This window comes from Temnothorax longispinosus, chromosome 4 (assembly GCF_030848805.1).
Source record: "Temnothorax longispinosus isolate EJ_2023e chromosome 4, Tlon_JGU_v1, whole genome shotgun sequence".
Classification (NCBI taxonomy): Eukaryota; Metazoa; Arthropoda; class Insecta; order Hymenoptera; family Formicidae; genus Temnothorax; species Temnothorax longispinosus.
In genome coordinates, this window is record NC_092361.1 from 1,907,420 (window position 1) to 1,924,427 (window position 17,008).

The following is a 17,008-nucleotide window of genomic DNA, read 5'->3' on the forward strand; positions in this document are numbered from 1 at the left end:
CTCGTTCATTCGCTCGCTCGTTTCGACGGCTATTTTCCTCTCCTTCGTCTCGATCAATAGGGTACTCTCCTCCGTTGCGGCGGCCCGCGGAAACCCCCGTCTCCTCCCGTTTCCCCCTTACTTCTTCTCCCCCCCCCTTGTTTCTCCTCCTCCATCACCACCATCCGTCCCCGCGCCGGATTTACCGATGGAAGCCCGAAGCCGCGATAAATTAGGACAACCGATAGGAATTAAATCCGACCGTATCGGAACGCCGAGACCGCGCTTCTCTCCTCTGCTTTCTCTCCTCTTCTCGAAGCGCGCTCGAAACGGTGGTAAAACGGGACACGGAGAGCGATGGAAGAATGGTCGTGTGGTGAGGAGAGGAGAGAGCAGCAGATCAAATGGGGCACGAAAGGGGGGAGGGCAGGAGGAACGGGAGGAGGTAATCGAGCACCACCGACGCGAAAATTAATTGACACTATAAATTAGAGAGCGCGATCGAGAGCTATCGATCGATTCGCGTCGTCGCGAGCGCCCGTTCTCCATACGCGCGATATTGTGCATGTGCCACCCCCTCAACGAGACGGCCGTTTAATCTCGCGACCGCCGACGCGGGGAAGAACCGATCCCTCGGGGATATAAGGAACGGCTCGGGAATGTCAAGTACGCAGGCCTTGAGTACGCGCGCCTTCGCGCGCCTTATTCCCTCGCATAAATAATATCGGGGACGGTGGCGAGAGGGCGAAGGGTGCGGGAGAGACGGGGGGGGGGCAAAAGCGCGTGCGAAAACGCGCGCTCGTTCTCGAAAGTTCCTCTCCTCTCGGCGACGGAACGGGTCGGGTAAGACAAACTGCGTCTCCTGGAACGGAACGATTAACATACGGGGTGCTCGCGAAATTGTCTCGCGCGACAGTTCGCGCGAAAAACGATCTCCCCCACCCGCGCCGCCGCCCGGTGTCTCAAGTTGCGGAAACTTGGGGTAACGTAATACGATAATATAATGCATTACGATAATAAATATATGATGTGATAACGTGAAGTATATGGGGAAACATTACTGGACTATTTACGTCTACTCGCCCGACGATGCTCGCGGCGCGGCGCTTAAAGAGGCCGTCGATCTCCGCGGGCGGAAATTAATCGTCGTAATTCTCGTCGTCGTCGCTCTTATCGAGTGAGAGACGTCGCGCGCGGTTTCTGATTAATCGTTCATCGACCGTTTCAGGATAACCCTGGTGGACGGGGGTAACCTAATGATATCCGACGTGAGGCCGACCGACCAGGGCAAGTACCAGTGCATCGCCGAAAACATGGTCGGCATCAAGGAGTCCGCGATAGCGGTTCTCACGGTTCACGGTAAGCATTAAGCGAAAGCTTGTAACACGAACGTGCCTCGTTTCCCTCCCCTCCCCCTCCCACCCCCCGCATCCCTTTGCACGATCAGGGCTAAGAGGGCCCAAGCACGGATTCGTAGACATCATCGAGCTTAGCTCCGGTTTAGCGCCGCACTTAACGCTAATCCTGATTGTCCGATAAGTACTGTTCCGTCTAGCGTAGCTGCCTGAAATCTCAAATTTGGGTGAAATATTCGAGGGAAAGTTGGTGGTTAAAGTATCAGCTTTTACATTTTGCCGGCAGCGTTATTCAACTTTAACCGTTGTACATACACGGAGAGAATTTTTTGTTATATTTTACCCTTAAATTCACTACAAACTTGGGACAACTTGGCAAGCAAGGAATTTTTAAAATATACAAAAGACATTTTACAAACAACGTGATAAAAATTACCAAGCAGATTGGTAAATTTTGAAACATTATTGAAATTTTCTAGATATATTTTAGTAAAATTAATCAAACATATTTTATATTTTAATGTAATAGATATTAATACTTTTTTTATGGTAGATATTAATCAGAATAGCTCGCATAAAATTCTTGGTGGTACGTGTTGTCTCAGAACTACTATGATTTCAGGGTAAATTTTAAGAGAAAATTCTCTCCGTGTACATACGTGACATAATCAATTGTCACTCGTAGAACAATATCGAAAAGACCATAAGCTAAAAATGGGAACGCAACCCAGGCAGCAAGCTGACGTTATTTGTCGACATTTTAACGTCAAAATGTCATCAGAAAGTAACGACAAATAACGTCAGCTTGCTGCCTGGGTTGTGTTATTATTTTTAGCTTGTCGTCTCTTCGATATTGTCCTAATTTTGCGGGGGATAATTTATTTTCGTGCATTATGAGAACGAATTGTTTATCGCCGATCTTTTGATTTTGAGCAAGAATCATTTATTCGTAACGTCATTATTAATATAACGCTTTTATTAATTCTACTCATCATTTTATCACTAAAATGTTATTTGTTCTTTCGAGCCGGTCGATCGATCGCGCACCGGTAACTAAACGGCGTTAAATAAATAACGTCCACGTGCCCAATTTGTAACCACGGAGCCGTTCGGAATCCCGTTGAAAAGCCACGGGCCGTAATTCGGGATACACACCAGACCCTTCCCCCTCCCCCGCCCCCCTTTCCCGGCGCTATCGGGATTTTCCAACCAAATCCTCGCTTCTGTCTTCGCAGTGAAGCCGTTCTTCCTGGCCATGCCGTCGAACCAGACGATCCTCACGGATCAGACGGCGGAGTTCGCCTGCAGGGTGGGCGGCGACCCGGAGCCGGAGATTCTGTGGCGTCGGAACGACGGCAAGATGCCGATAGGCCGGGCGCACATTCTGAACGACAAAAGTTTACACATCGAGCGGGTGAACCCCCAGGACCAGGGGACGTACATCTGCGACGCGGAGAACGGCGTCGGGGCGATATCAGCGAGCGCCACTCTTACCGTGCACTGTGAGTACTAATCCTCCCTCTGTCACTTTCTCCCCCGTCTCTTCGCCCTCCCTCTGCGCGGGCTCGAGAGGATCCGCTCGACCGTGAAATTAATTACGCGCCCGGTGTACGATTATCATGACGAGTGAAGGGGGTGCCAGAGAGAGAGAGAGGGAGGAGGGCGGACGCGCATTATCACCGCATATCAAACCCCGCAATGTGCATCCTGTCGGATGTCGACTTTTGCGCCTGGCTTCGACACGAAATCGAATCTGCGGCTTGGAAAATTCGAACATGTTGTTGAGCAATCGCCCCCGGAGTATAGGGGGGGATCCACGATGGACACGGTATTACAGTCAGACAGCCCAAACTTTACGCTCAAGCAAGCGAGATGAATTCCGAACAGTCATATGTCATATATATAATCGGTAACATTATCGTCGATCATGTATGTCTTTTTTCTTTTCTCAAAATTTATCTACTTTATTCAAACGAGAAATATAGAAAATTAAATTCTGTCTCGTAATCCCGTAATCCATTCTAATACAATTATGAAGTTTAACTCAAATTCAGCTCCAACCGATTAATTTTACATCAGCTGTAAATAATTAAAACAGACGGAGGATACAGGATGTTCAATATTTCCGTCGCTTTTTTGAAGTCCTTCGACTTTCGACATTCTCTACACGGAGGGAATTTTTTGTTATATTTTTCCGTTAAATTCACTACAAACTTGGGACAACTTGGCAACCAATCAAATATTATTGGTAACGATAGGAATTTTTGAAATATACAACAGACATTTTACAAACAAACGTAATAAAGATTTCCAAGCAGATGGTAATTTTGTTAATTTTTGAAAAATTACTGAAATTAGTAAATTACACATTTTAGTAAAATTAGTCAAACACGTTTTATATTTTATTGTAATAAATATTAATATTTTTATTATGGTAGATGTTAATCAGAACAGCTCGCATAAAATTCTTCATAATACATGTTGTCCCACAACTACCATGATTTTCAAGATAAATTCTAAGAAAAAATTCTTTCTGTGTAGTAATCAATAAATTCGCATTTAAACGGGCAATAACATCATGCGACAAACCTCGTAAAATTTGCATTTTATTTACTCAAGGATTAGTTTGTATTATCGATTAAGGATTAATCGAGCACTTTTACCGTTAAATGTACGACGAGGAGACGTGTCCAAATCGAGCCGTTTGTCACAGCGAGGCCGGTATTCACCAACTTCCCCAAGGACGAGACGGTAAACGCCGGCACCGACGTCACCTTCTCGTGCGCGGCGCGAGGCGCCCCGAAGCCGTCGATATTTTGGACCCGGGAGGGTTCTCAGGAGCTAATGTTTCCCGGCCACACGTATCAAACCCATTACACCGTCACGGAAGACGGAAGTCTGAGTATCAAGGGCGCCGTCAGGAAGGACGAGGGCCACTACGTGTGCAGCGCCATTAGTCAGGCCGGCGCCAGCACCGCGACCGTATTTCTTCAGGTACGTAAACCCTTGTAATCCACGTCTCGACGGTCGCGCACGATCCTGAAAATCTTCCCGATCAACGTCACGGCTTTTTTTCCTTTCGTACCACGACGTTACAATAGGTTTGTTCTTTTTAGTTGAATTTCTCGCACGCTTTCTCTCCAACGTGAAAAGAAAAAGAGAAAAGATGAACCGTGAAAAGAAGTTCAGCTAAAAAGAACGGGCCAAATATTACAAACTGGCAGTAATCATGCGTGATCTACTGAATCGTGCGCGTCCACGCGTAGGACAATGAAAGTCACGTGCTGAATGGGACGCGCAACAGTTTAAAATATACGGGCAAGATAAATCTGTCCGTGTGAGAGAGGCGAGCACGCACATTAAGTGGTTCATTTTCTCGATACATATTTATATCATTCCCCCCTCCCTCTCCTTCTTTCCGTTCCCTTTCGGATGAGTGCAGAATTACCATTCCGGCTGGTGCACCGTGGTACCGCGATCCTAGCCTGAGGGGAGTTGCTCCACATTCTGGAATAAAATTCTTATCTACATATAGGGAGCATTACAGCGATCTACTTTGGCGAATGGAAACTCCATAACTTCTTTCCGCTCGCAGCGGCCAAAGTTGAAAGGTGGTAATATAAAAAGGAAACTTTTGAATTACATATTTCCACCGGCGTGGCTATTCGAGGGAACTTGTTAGACGAGATAGCCGCTTAATTCAGTAGCCAGGTATCACGGGGGGGCCAGTTAGTAATTTACATTCTAAACGCTGCAGCAAAAAACAGATGTGGATTCAGCAAAGTTCCGAGCTAAAATATCAAGGTTCTAATCGCGGACATTTTTACGTAGTCACTCCCTTTGCCCATCTCGAAGAGATATCCTCCAAGTAAAATTCGTATATTGATATAATAATCTAGGAACGAGTGCTTGATTTTTTTAAATGGTCACCCGAGGCGATTTTTACACTCCAATTAAAAGTCATTATTATTAATTACATATTGCATATTTTTCATTGTTCTATAATTTATTAGAATTGAGGACAATATGTATGTAGATTTACTCAACATTTCCTGAAAAAAGTAAGGAGAAACCAAAAAAATATTTAAAAAACGAAAGAAGCACATTAAAATTACTGTGACGTGAGCTGACTTTATTTTTTCATTTTACTGGGATGTAAAAATCACCCCAAACGCCCGTTCCCGGGTTAAAGTAGACCTCACGAGTCTCTTGGACTCGTGTCTCATTTCCATATCTCAGAATCGGGGGGAAGGCAGAGCGTCCACGTGGCGTTTAGACTGCCTTCTCCACTCGACGAGCAGATTAGACTTCGAATAAAACCCTGTCACGTCGGCGAACTAGGTGACGTCCGTCGAGGAGACTCCACCGCCTATAATCGAGCTGGGCCCGGCGAATCAGACCTTGCCGCTGAAGAGCGTCGCCTCGTTGCCGTGCCGCGCGGTCGGCGCACCCACGCCGCGGGTTCACTGGCACAAGGAAGGCGTGCTCGTGCGACCGGGCGGCCGCATCACGATGGCCATCAACGGCACGCTGTTCATCGACGACCTGCACGCCAACGACTCCGGCCTGTACACCTGCATCGCCTCGTCCGAGTCCGGCAACACCTCCTGGTCGGCGTACCTGACCGTCAGCACCGGCGCCAGCTTCCATCGGACGCCGGACGTGTCGGCGCTACCGCAGAATCCGAGCAAACCGCGGATAGTGAACGCCACCAGCAACTCCGTCACCCTGACGTGGAGCCCGGGCCACGAGGGCCAGAGCAAGATTGTCGGCTACAACATCGAGTACTACAGCAGCAACCTGAACACCGGCTGGGTGGTGGCGGCCACGGGCGTTCTCGACGACATCTACACGGTGAGCGTATCGAGAATCTGACGATGATACTTGACCCCCTTTCCCTCGGGTGCTTGTATCCCGCGTCGAGTTTCAACGATCTTCTCGAGGAGGCATTTTCAGTTTTCCCTTCCTTTGTGCATTGTTTTTCGAAAGTTTAGAGCGCGCACTGCCCGCTGCTGGCGAGGACAGTTGGCGACGGTTACGGTGTTGGGTAACAGGCCGATAAACCTAAGTCGCTTACTGCCCCGTTGAAAAGTCTAATATCAAAGTTTCTAAGCTAGAACCACGTAATAAAGAGACCGAGAAGCCTAACGCTACAAAGTAAGGGTCTGCGTAAGAGACACTTTAATATCCTCTCGCAAACAGACGCAATATGCTTCGACTCGTTGCTGCGCGCAATATAGGGTTTTAACCAGCCCTTCAAGGAGAAGGTAAATTGATCTCTCGAAGATGACAAATGTCGCAAATAAAAAAGTAAACGTTTAGTGACCGATAAACAAGCGGGAAAGAACGTACTTAGATACATACGTTGTATGTACATAGAACTTGTTTTTTTTTTTTTTTTAATTTATTTTATTCGTCAGGCTAATGAGTCCGGTTTTCCGCTCTATCCATCAACAGGTGACAGATTTAAGGCCGGAGACCAATTACGTTTTCCTAGTACGAGCGGAAAATAGCCAGGGGCTCTCGCTGCCCGGACCGCTGTCGGACGTCGTGCAAACTACTAACGTAAATCAGCATACGGTACCGCAAGTGGAACTGACTCGCGCCCGAGATCGGCTGAACAGCGAGATTTTACATCTCAAAGAGGTGCAACCGTTGACCAGCACCAGCGTGAAGATCATGTGGGACGTAAGTATTATCGGGTAACATTATACGCGGACGTTCCGCTTATATCGATTTAGCATAACAACGCGCCGGGACTTCGCGGCAGATGCTAACTTGGAAATTTAAAAAAATACAACGCGGAAACAACATTTGTTCGTATTATTTTGAAAAATGTATTATTTGTTTATTTCAAACGCATCTGTTTTAACAGAGATTTAATTTAGAGACTATATTTATATTAAAAATAACGGCGAGCTATCAACTTTTGTTTCATTTTCCTAAAAAGGGGAAAACTCAGAGAATTTCGCGATATTCGAGATACTCGGACGCCGACCGTTGGAATTGGGGAAATATTAAAATAACAACAAACGGATTAGAATAACACATCTGATAGAATCTGAATTTTAGATTCTCGGCGCGGCAGATTTGGTGGAGGGCCTTTATATACGGTATCGCGAGGTTTCCGAGAAACCGGAATATCAGATGGTCACGGTGCTCAACGCCGGCGCTACCAGCTACGTGCTGACCAATCTGAAGAAGTACACGCGCTACGAATTCTTCCTGGTACCCTTCTACAAGATAATCGAGGGTCGACCGAGCAACGTGAAGCTGGTCACCACGTTGGAGGACGTGCCCACGGGCACTCCCGAGAACGTTCATGTGGGGATGATAAATATGACCTCGGCGTTCGTTCGGTGGTCACCGCCGCCGAAGAACACCCAGAACGGCCAATTGATCGGTTACAAGGTAAGGGTCGCCGTTAATTTTCTGCCCGATATATCGCGCGAGTACTTATCTATATTTCACCGTCGATTTGTATCCGCCCGATACAGATTCAGATCAAGAGCAACAGCAGCAACAAGATCCTGGGTCAAATGTCCCTGAACGCGTCCACCACATCGGTGATCATCAACAGCCTGACCACCGGCAGTTTGTATACGGCTCGCGTCGCTGGGCAAACCCGCGTCGGGCTAGGTCCTTTTTCCAGTCCGACTCTGTTGAACATGGATCCGGGACAGCTGACGCAATTGCCGCCGCGTACCGATCCCAGCCACGGAGGTGCGTCCGTCGTCCGAGAAACGTGGTTCCTCGTATTGATAATAACGATGATATTCACCGTTATCGCCGCGCTGCTGGCCGCCCTGTACGTGAGACGCAGGCAAGCGATGAGCAAGCAACTGGGTCACTTGAATGTACCCGTGAGCACCGCAAACGATATCTGTCAATTGAATAAGGACACGCTCTGGCTGGAACGAGGTTGGCGGCCGACCAACACCCTGCAGGCTGCCAACGACAAGGACTGCGAGACCAAGTTACTCAACAACCAGCACATGCTTGCGGCCGGCATAATGGGCATGGCCAGCTCGGAGTATGCCGAAGTAAATCTGACTACGTTCTACAACACGCGCAAGCAAATGCAGGCGCCGCCGCCGGAGCCGTACGCGACCACGACCCTGTGCGTGGGCAGCCGTAACTCAGATTCGATCGAGACCAGCTGCCAGAAGTCGAACTCCAGCGACTCGTGTCTGAAACCGGATTACTCGAGCCTGGATTCGAATCAGGAGCCCAACAAGTCTACGGTGTCGCCGAGCAGCGACAACATGAGCGGCGGCGACGCCGCCTACGCGGACGAGAATCTAGACATGCAAAGGAGACAGTACAGAATAGCGGGCGCCGCGGGCGACACGCCTCAAACCGGTATGCCGATGCCCAACTGGTGCGACATGTTGCCACCGCCGCCTGAGCATCCACCGCCCCTCGGCACATCCATAGCCACTGGCCGGATGCATCAGCAGCAACAGCACCAGCTGCAGCATCCGCACCAACAGCAACAAGTGCCATTCAGTCCACATCTCGGCAAGAGAAGCGTTCAGAACGATCTGGATCACTCAGGCGCCGGTTCGTGCAATCCGCAGAGTCCGCCCACGCCGCCCATCAGAGTGACCAATAGCTTCAGTCCGTCGCCGACACCCTGGAGCGGCGGCGGGCAGAGTCAGCATTCGGAGCCCGGCGCTCTCCAGGTGCCCGGCAACCTACAGGTCCCGCAGGGCAGATACACGACGTTGCCGCCGCAGACCAATCCCCCACCGTTGCCCTCGTTCCCGCAGGGTTTCAATCACTACGATTACAAAAACCAGGAGAACGAGTACGAGAGCGGCTCCGTTATTTACGGCCACCATCAGAACGGGCTGCCAGACGATTACGGCGCGCGCGTCGATCCCGCGTTCATCCGTTCCAACAATCAGCAATCACATCTGACACCGTCCGCCGTGAGCGAGGAGCTGTATCGGCACAGGGACGAGATGTTCCACAACGACAATCTCTATCAGCCCGAGAATGACGAGTGGGACAGGAAGTCGTGCGACTCCAACACGCATTCGGACGCGTGCTGTTCCTGCTCGGAATCGAGCTGCCTCTACGCCGACACCGTGCAGTACAACGCGCAGCAGTACGGTACCGCCTGTGGCCACAGTAGCAGCAGGACGGGTTCTCGAAGTAGAAGTAACAGGAGTCCGCGAAGAAGAAACAGGACGTCTTCGCCCACGTACAGCAGCGACAGCAATTACTCCTGCATCCCCCAGCGGCAGTGCGGAAGCACGAATTCACAGGAGAGACTGAGGCATAATCGTAGTAAAGGTAATCGTTCCAGCCAAAAAAAAAATTGATTTATTGTTTTGCCTTTAATTAAGCTTAATCCCTACCCAAGTTCCCTATTCGAGCGATCAAACGCGTATTCCTAACGTATTTCTATCTTTATCCCTTTCAGACAAGCTGCCTAGCTTTTCAAGGACGGGCAACTACAGTCAGCACAATTCTTCGGCCTCTAATACGATGAGCAGTACGGGCAGTCAACGATACAACAAGCTAAATAGTATCTTTGCAAGCGGCAATAATCCGAACGCTCCGACGGAGTCTAGTCGACTGGGTGACCATCGTGAAAGCTAAATATTACCTGGATGTAGTAAATACAGGACGTGCCTGAACAAACGGCCTTCGATCACAACGAACGATCACAGTCTCGACTACGGGAGGCCGTTTCGCAATCAGCAATGTCGCGGACGCTCATCAAGTACGATTCGATCCAGCGCGCCGTATATATAATAAAAGATAGGCCGCGCAGCGTCTTTTTCGAAGGGTTGCTATATTTCTATATATATACCTGGCGCGATTAACGGCCCGCACGCTGGAAGAGTACATCGATTTGATTTGTTGATTATACGGGCTCATTAAAGGGAGCGAGCTCGGTGACAACGAGGCAGAGCGAATCTCGCGCTTTCTCTGCGTATTATCCCGTTATGTAATATCGAAAATATTTAACACAGGTTTTGCGAGTTAATAGTATTCCATGACTGACAAACGTTTACGTTTAGGCTGATTACGTGACGGTAGTTTAAGCTCGTAGAGTATTCCTGTGTTCGTACGAAGCGCAATAACGGTCTTCTATCACGGTAGGAGCATAATTTCGACACTCGAGACTCGAGGATCGAACTCCGTAACCGACACTCGCGGCACTTTAACGCTACGCCGATAGACCCCGTTATGTATACACGTATAGTCGATTGTTTTATACTTTGTACTCGGATAAGGGCTTTCAAAAAAGATAGCATCGCGAGAAGAGAGGAAGGCGTCGCGTAGGATTATCTTTCTTTGGACACTCTGCCAAATAGACTGATTAACGTATCATAACGGATCTTGCTTATGTTTTCTTTGTTCTTCACTTTATATCACGCGAAGAGATAGAAGTGATCCCAATTTTCGAGAGATATTAAGAAAAAAGAAAGAAGGAAACAATTCTCTCTCGTATATTGCAGTTTGCTGTCGGCGACATGTCGAGTGAACATTTAACGCCTGAGCGATCACGCCGGACTGATATTCCAGTTGAACGCCTCTTGAACTTCGCCGTACTCTCGACTGCCATACATATATACTGCCATTCCCGCTGACGTACTGTTAGTTCGATTAAGTTATATCTTAAACGGTGACTTTAAAAGTCACACTTTAGCTCGCGAATGCCAGCGAGCTACAAAAAGTTCTCGCGCGATCGCTCCGGAATGAACATCCACGCGTATAAATGTCCCCTGTGACATGACACGTTTTTTTGACGTGGCGATAGCACAAACGGAGAGAAGAATGTATGATATAACGGGTTGATCTGCCTGAGCGCGAACTAAGAATTTGGATCGCGTAAAACGCGTACGAATCAAGCAAGCGCAGTCAACTGTATTGGCAATTTAATTGGCAAATTTTATATACGAGAAAGTTTTATATACGAGACAACTCAACGGCGAATAATATATTGTAGTTTATTCCCATAAAGCAATAGAAGACAGGACTGAACTCTTTGTAGTTATATAAAATATATAACTACTACTTTTTTTAAATAACATTTTTTTATGATATTTTAAATAATATATTTTTTTATAACGAGCAGCTAAATATTTGGTTGAAATTATTTACACGATTGCAAATTTTGTGCTCTAAGAGAGGTAACGACTCCAATACTATAGCAATAATAAGAGTATACGCGTGTTGTGGTATCGAGACGAATTTGTTTATGAAAATGAAGCTTCAAGATTTTAGAATAATTCAGTATAGGATAGATCCGCGATACTCTTCGAGTATCAAAGTGATTTCACTCCGAAATCATTATCTCGGAAACAATCGGAGCGGGCAATCGTTTCACAATTGTTCCACTGTGCTGTACACGAGATTAACTTATCGATCGACTGTGCCTGCTTGCTCTGTACGCGGAATAATCCTTTCGCTACGGTGGTTTTTGTCGAGAGGCTTCACTGCGTACGAAGCAATTGTTTTCGATCGTGAAGCCCAATGTGTAATATATTACGGCTTGTACTGCGGCAACTGCTAACATTCTCGCGCTAAACGAACTTGTTACCGAGTCCGTGATAGCATCTCTCATCTGTATGTTAAGCAGCTAACATTCAAGATTAAACGCGAACTGTATTTACATTTCACATTGAGCGTTTTAGTGAATATCATCAATGCAAACAATTAGAGATGGGCAATTACAGTCGCGTCTCTCAGTACGGATAGCGGATAGGCGGGCATGATCGTCGTAGCGAAAGGAATTAACGCATCGCGCCCGACGGAACGATTCGCGCTCTCGGCATCGCGACCGGCCTCACAAAGCGTGGCATTTATTTTCGACAGCCTGTACTGTACTCAGGCCACGACAAATGGAGCATATTATTTTGGATATAACGTTCCTAAATCCTAAGGCAACCGAGGGCTAATCTCCACGAAGAAGGGCCATGTATAATTCTTCCAAAACGAACGCACGTAGTAGATACGTTTTTAACGAAACGAAGTAACAATAAAACGCGTAATATATACATAAAAAATATACATATTATATATATATATAAATATACATATTATCATATCACGTAAACGACCCCTGTATAAATTGTACAAAGTTACTTTAACGAGATTAGTCATTAGTTATTAATTTATACGCCGTATCGATTGAACTTGTATCATGTAAGCGACAGATACGTAAGGTATCTCATGTACTTTTTATTACACACGACCTGACATGTAAAAGTGAGAAACGTGCTCGCCGAAAATGTGCGCTCCAATACCGTCGATACAAAGTGTATTGTTTTCGAACGCGTACCTGATTCCGGTTTTATCGGATATTCTCCCGTCGTTTTATCGCAATTTAATTCGTTTATACGTCTAGACCGTTTATCTCCGTTAGGAGAAGATTTATAGAATTATACGACAAATCCGGATGAAATTTGGGATGCAATTGTTTTTATATTTGAAATATTGATAAATATTTACAGAATTTATTTCTAAATAGTATTTCAGCAAAACAGCATCGGTGTTTGCTGAGATAATTTTGCTTCTAGATGTCGAAATAATTGTGCATAATTTATACTCAAAATTAAATTTATCAATTTTTGGGCGAATATTCACAGAAATTTCACGCCGACAAGACCGGTGCATTATGGCGAATCGTCTTAGTACACTTATCGTACAATATTTGCGCAATTTTCTTATCGGAGATATTAATATCACTATCAGAGATAACAATGAATAAAATGAATGATAACGAATAAAACGAAACAATATATAAAAAAACTAAAATTATTAAAACAGCAAAATTGACAGTAAGATTGCAGGTCTTAAAATTCCTGCTATTTTCAAAGTTTTGAAAAAAGAAGATTTTTAAGCTCACGTATTCCTTTTTCCATTTATCTCTCGACTTTCTTCGCGATGGGACTTTAGATGGAGAACACAACGACGGTACATTTGCATTTGTAACGATCGACTTATTGAAAGCGTCTTTTGGATGGCAGACGAAGAATTGCATACTATTAGAACCGTGAAATTTTATTGTCGTCCTCGTCTTTCTCTCCTTTGAAGCGCACATTTTCAACAGGATGGAGTACAACGTCGCGTCCGTTCGCGGCATCTATAGATGGATCGTCGCGTTTACGGATGATTCGGGCCGGCGTTTCTCGTAGACGGATCGAAAAGTAGAGCTGCAACCCATCCGGGAGTGGGTACATCAGCGAATAAAATATTTAATACAAGAAAATTGTTGGAGGATTTTATTTTTAACGAGCTTATCCGTATCTATACAAGTGTGAAAACACGACCAGGCGCACACATGTGTATTCTGAGTTTGCTATTTACTGAGAGCACGGCGTAGCTCTTTTATACGAATATAATTATTTGAAGAAAGATAACAAAAAAATTACAAATTCGCTAAGGAACGTCTGAATCCGTCTACGTTGAGCGACGGCCGATTCGTAACGCGCGAAGTTCCATCGATATGTATATACACAACCGAGACATTTTGTACGCATTTTTAAAGGGGGTCCCGGCCGAGATACGGGCTCCTTTCAACCGCGATAGCGCGCTACGCGGAGGCCCGTGCGATGACCCCTTTTTCTTTCCTCCCCGTAACGACGCCGTCTCGGGAAGAGCGTGGGCGTGGCTTTCCTTTGTACACGCGGGTGTATGCGACTTACTTATTAATTACGACTTTCGATTAAGTGACGAGTAAACGGATCAGAGTTATTTTAAAGGCGCGCGTGCGCTGAGCACGTGGCTCGTTTATTGACGCGCATGGTGAATCGCTCAAATTTGTTATACACACACAATACAATTAGCTTCACTCGATTCGAGTCCGTTTTGTTTGAATAGAAAAGCCAACCCACGCGATACCACTCATTCAGATTACTCGACGCAACAAATTGCCACTGCCGTATATGTAAATTGAGTAAATTCCGTAAAAAAAGAAAGAAAAATAGGTCACACAGAGGAATTGCGATCTCGGGGGAGGTGGGAGGAAAGAGAGAAGAAGTAATTAATTAGCAGAGATATTGAATTAAATTTGTTAATTCAGAAAGTTGAACTTCAGATCGTACCTAGTGATACATGACTATATATATTATACATATATAGTTTCGTAAGAGTCTCGGTGTATAAATTTATTTGCGCGTCGAGACGCGCGCGAATAAATTCATATCCAGTAAGACAAAAAATCCATCCAAGCAGGCAAAAGGAATAAGTTAAAGTGCGGGGAGAAGATATCATCTCGATATACTTTTAGGCTTAGAAAACGAAAAAGGGGGAGAGAAAAAAAAAGAGCGAGCGAGTCGTCGAGAGGAGTTAGACGCGAGACTATCGCTAGAAGGAAGCATCTCATTACACGTATAAATTAGATAGGATGCGTATTTTAAGTATCTCCGTCGTCACGTACGAGTGTGTGCGTCCGGTGCGAGTTCGCGCGACGAGAGTCGCGCTCGAGCCGAGGAAGGGAAGACGCGAGGTAGGCGCTTCTAAAGGCCTGCTCCCCGCCTTGTTCTCCACCTTCGCTTGTCTAACGCCTCGTTGAAGGAACGACGGAAGTCCACCTTCGGCATTCTGACGAGGTTGCGGGACGTTGACCGCCGTATTATCATCATATCATCGTGATGCCACAGCAACTCGTAGCTGCGGCTGACAGACCCGGTGACCCCTTTCCTGACTTCCGTCGTCGTTAGAGGCCCCGAGGGTGTCGGTTCGTGTTCCGTTAGAGAAGCGAATGTGCATCCTCCTCGGGAGATAACTGCGTCCGTTAAGGTGCGAATCCACTGCGAACGTTCCGCATGAGCAGGCGAGACGCGAAGGCGTTTAGATCGATGATATTATCGTTTAATACCCGCGAACCCCGCATTTGATGCGACGAGCAGCAATGGATCCGCAGCTTCCAGATTGTGCGCGCGAGCTCGAATCGGCGGGACGCAGCCGCGTATTATTGAGGGAGAAAAGGGTTATTACATGCACATACGGGATATGCATACGTCTCTTCGAAGGCTACGGAATCGTGACCCTTTCGGAAAAGCACCGTATCTCCATTCCTAAATGATCGTGATTCGGCCAACGGGCATGCTGCCAAACCATCGTATCAATGCGCGAAGGAACGAGAAAAGATAACGTATTATTTTTATAATTTGTCATCTTTGTATTATTGTTACGATGGTTGAGAGGACTTGTATAAAACACAGTAGCGTTTAACTTAAAAAAAAAAAGAAAGAAAGAAAATTGCGCGTCTTACACGTAAACGACATTTAACACGACATACGAGACATATGATACATCGTACACCCCCAAAACACGTGACGAGTTCATCGAGCAAGTTCAGACGAACTCGTATAAACGCGCGTATAAACGTTTCTCGATCAATCGACTAACTGACGAATCCTATTTGTTAATAGAACTGCGGCCATCGGCCGTCGTACGGAACGATTGCATTAACGTTAGAGCGAAATTTTTCGATCTGTAAATTCATATCTGGTAGCGATATCGGGACAGCCGCTTTTGCGAGAGACGCTCTCCGGACTTCAAACTTTTGGTGCCGCCAAGACCGCCGAATGCAAAGCTGAAGGCCGATAGCTGCGCCGATCGAACTGATCGAGGCATTTTTTCCGAGAGCCCAGTTTACAGGGTGTTCGTAATCTGCCGGAAAATATTTCGATGATATATTGACAAATTTGGAGTCAACTTTTTTTTTCTTAATGAAAATTTCAAAGTCCCGATGAAATAATAATACAGTATCTTGTTTTTCAATGAAACTTACTCGTGTTGAGAATATTGTAGTAGCTTCGCTCGATATTTCTCCTGAGGGAAAAGTCAATTCCGCCGTTCGTCGAAGTGTTCTTAATATTAATTTCCAGGTCTGAGGCAGCCTGTCTAACGCGGAGTAGAAAAATTAAATATATCGGAACAGCACTGATCGATCGATGTTGGTGCGAGCAAACTGGTCCTGGATCGCGCTTGAAGGATTAAGTAGACCGTTAGAGAGCTAGAGCTACGTAAAAATAATTCATATCATTAAGAACACGAGATAGCGATTTCGAATTGGAGGCAATGTGGGAGAGAGAGAGAGAAAGAGAGAAAAGGAGATAAGGAGATAGCCGTTATTCGTCTCTCTCTCTCTCTCTCTCTTTCTCCGGACCGCGCTTCACGGACCGCACACGTGCGATCACGGATTACGCCGGAGGCGAACGACGCGCGCGTGCACGTGCGGGTCCGCGGGGACGCGTATTTAGCTCAAGCTTTCCTTTTTATATTCTGTAAATACTGCGAGTAAATAAAAATGGTGAGCATTTTTATATAGTTAATTTTATAATTTATTTACTACGGAAGAGAGACACGCCGCTCGTCTCTCTTCGTCGACCGTCGTCGCGCGAGTGGGAACCGATGGAGATTTAAGAGTTAAAATAGGAGCGTGCATACCACAGGAGACACAACGTTACACACGTATACATACACATAGACATACACGCGCACGACTGTAGATAATTTGTAACAGTTGCTATTGTCAAGTACCACGTACACACGTATAAAGCGACGTATGCTGATATATATCATTGCATATTATACTGATAACGATTAATAAAAGGTAATGTTGAAAATTGAAGGGCCTCCTGTTGCGAGAAAGTGCAAGTGCCTGTGCTTTATCTAGGATTTTATATATCCCTTGTTTCCCC

The 17,008-nt window shown here is 46.2% G+C and overlaps 1 protein-coding gene across 1 annotated transcript in view; it reads left to right on the forward strand.

Moving 5' to 3' along the window:
- The window catches only part of LOC139811036 (roundabout homolog 2), a 95,578-nt gene extending 78,640 nt beyond the window's left edge, over window positions 1-16,938 (forward strand). Inside the window, exons 4-11 of the mRNA XM_071775050.1 lie at window positions 1,208-1,338; window positions 2,570-2,836; window positions 4,048-4,328; window positions 5,676-6,188; window positions 6,792-7,022; window positions 7,407-7,745; window positions 7,832-9,635; window positions 9,766-16,938. Of these exons, the coding sequence (XP_071631151.1) occupies window positions 1,208-1,338; window positions 2,570-2,836; window positions 4,048-4,328; window positions 5,676-6,188; window positions 6,792-7,022; window positions 7,407-7,745; window positions 7,832-9,635; window positions 9,766-9,944 (3,745 nt within the window). The 3' untranslated portion in view covers window positions 9,945-16,938. The remainder of the gene's footprint in view (window positions 1-1,207; window positions 1,339-2,569; window positions 2,837-4,047; window positions 4,329-5,675; window positions 6,189-6,791; window positions 7,023-7,406; window positions 7,746-7,831; window positions 9,636-9,765) is intronic.
- The last annotated feature ends 70 nt before the right edge of the window (window positions 16,939-17,008 follow it).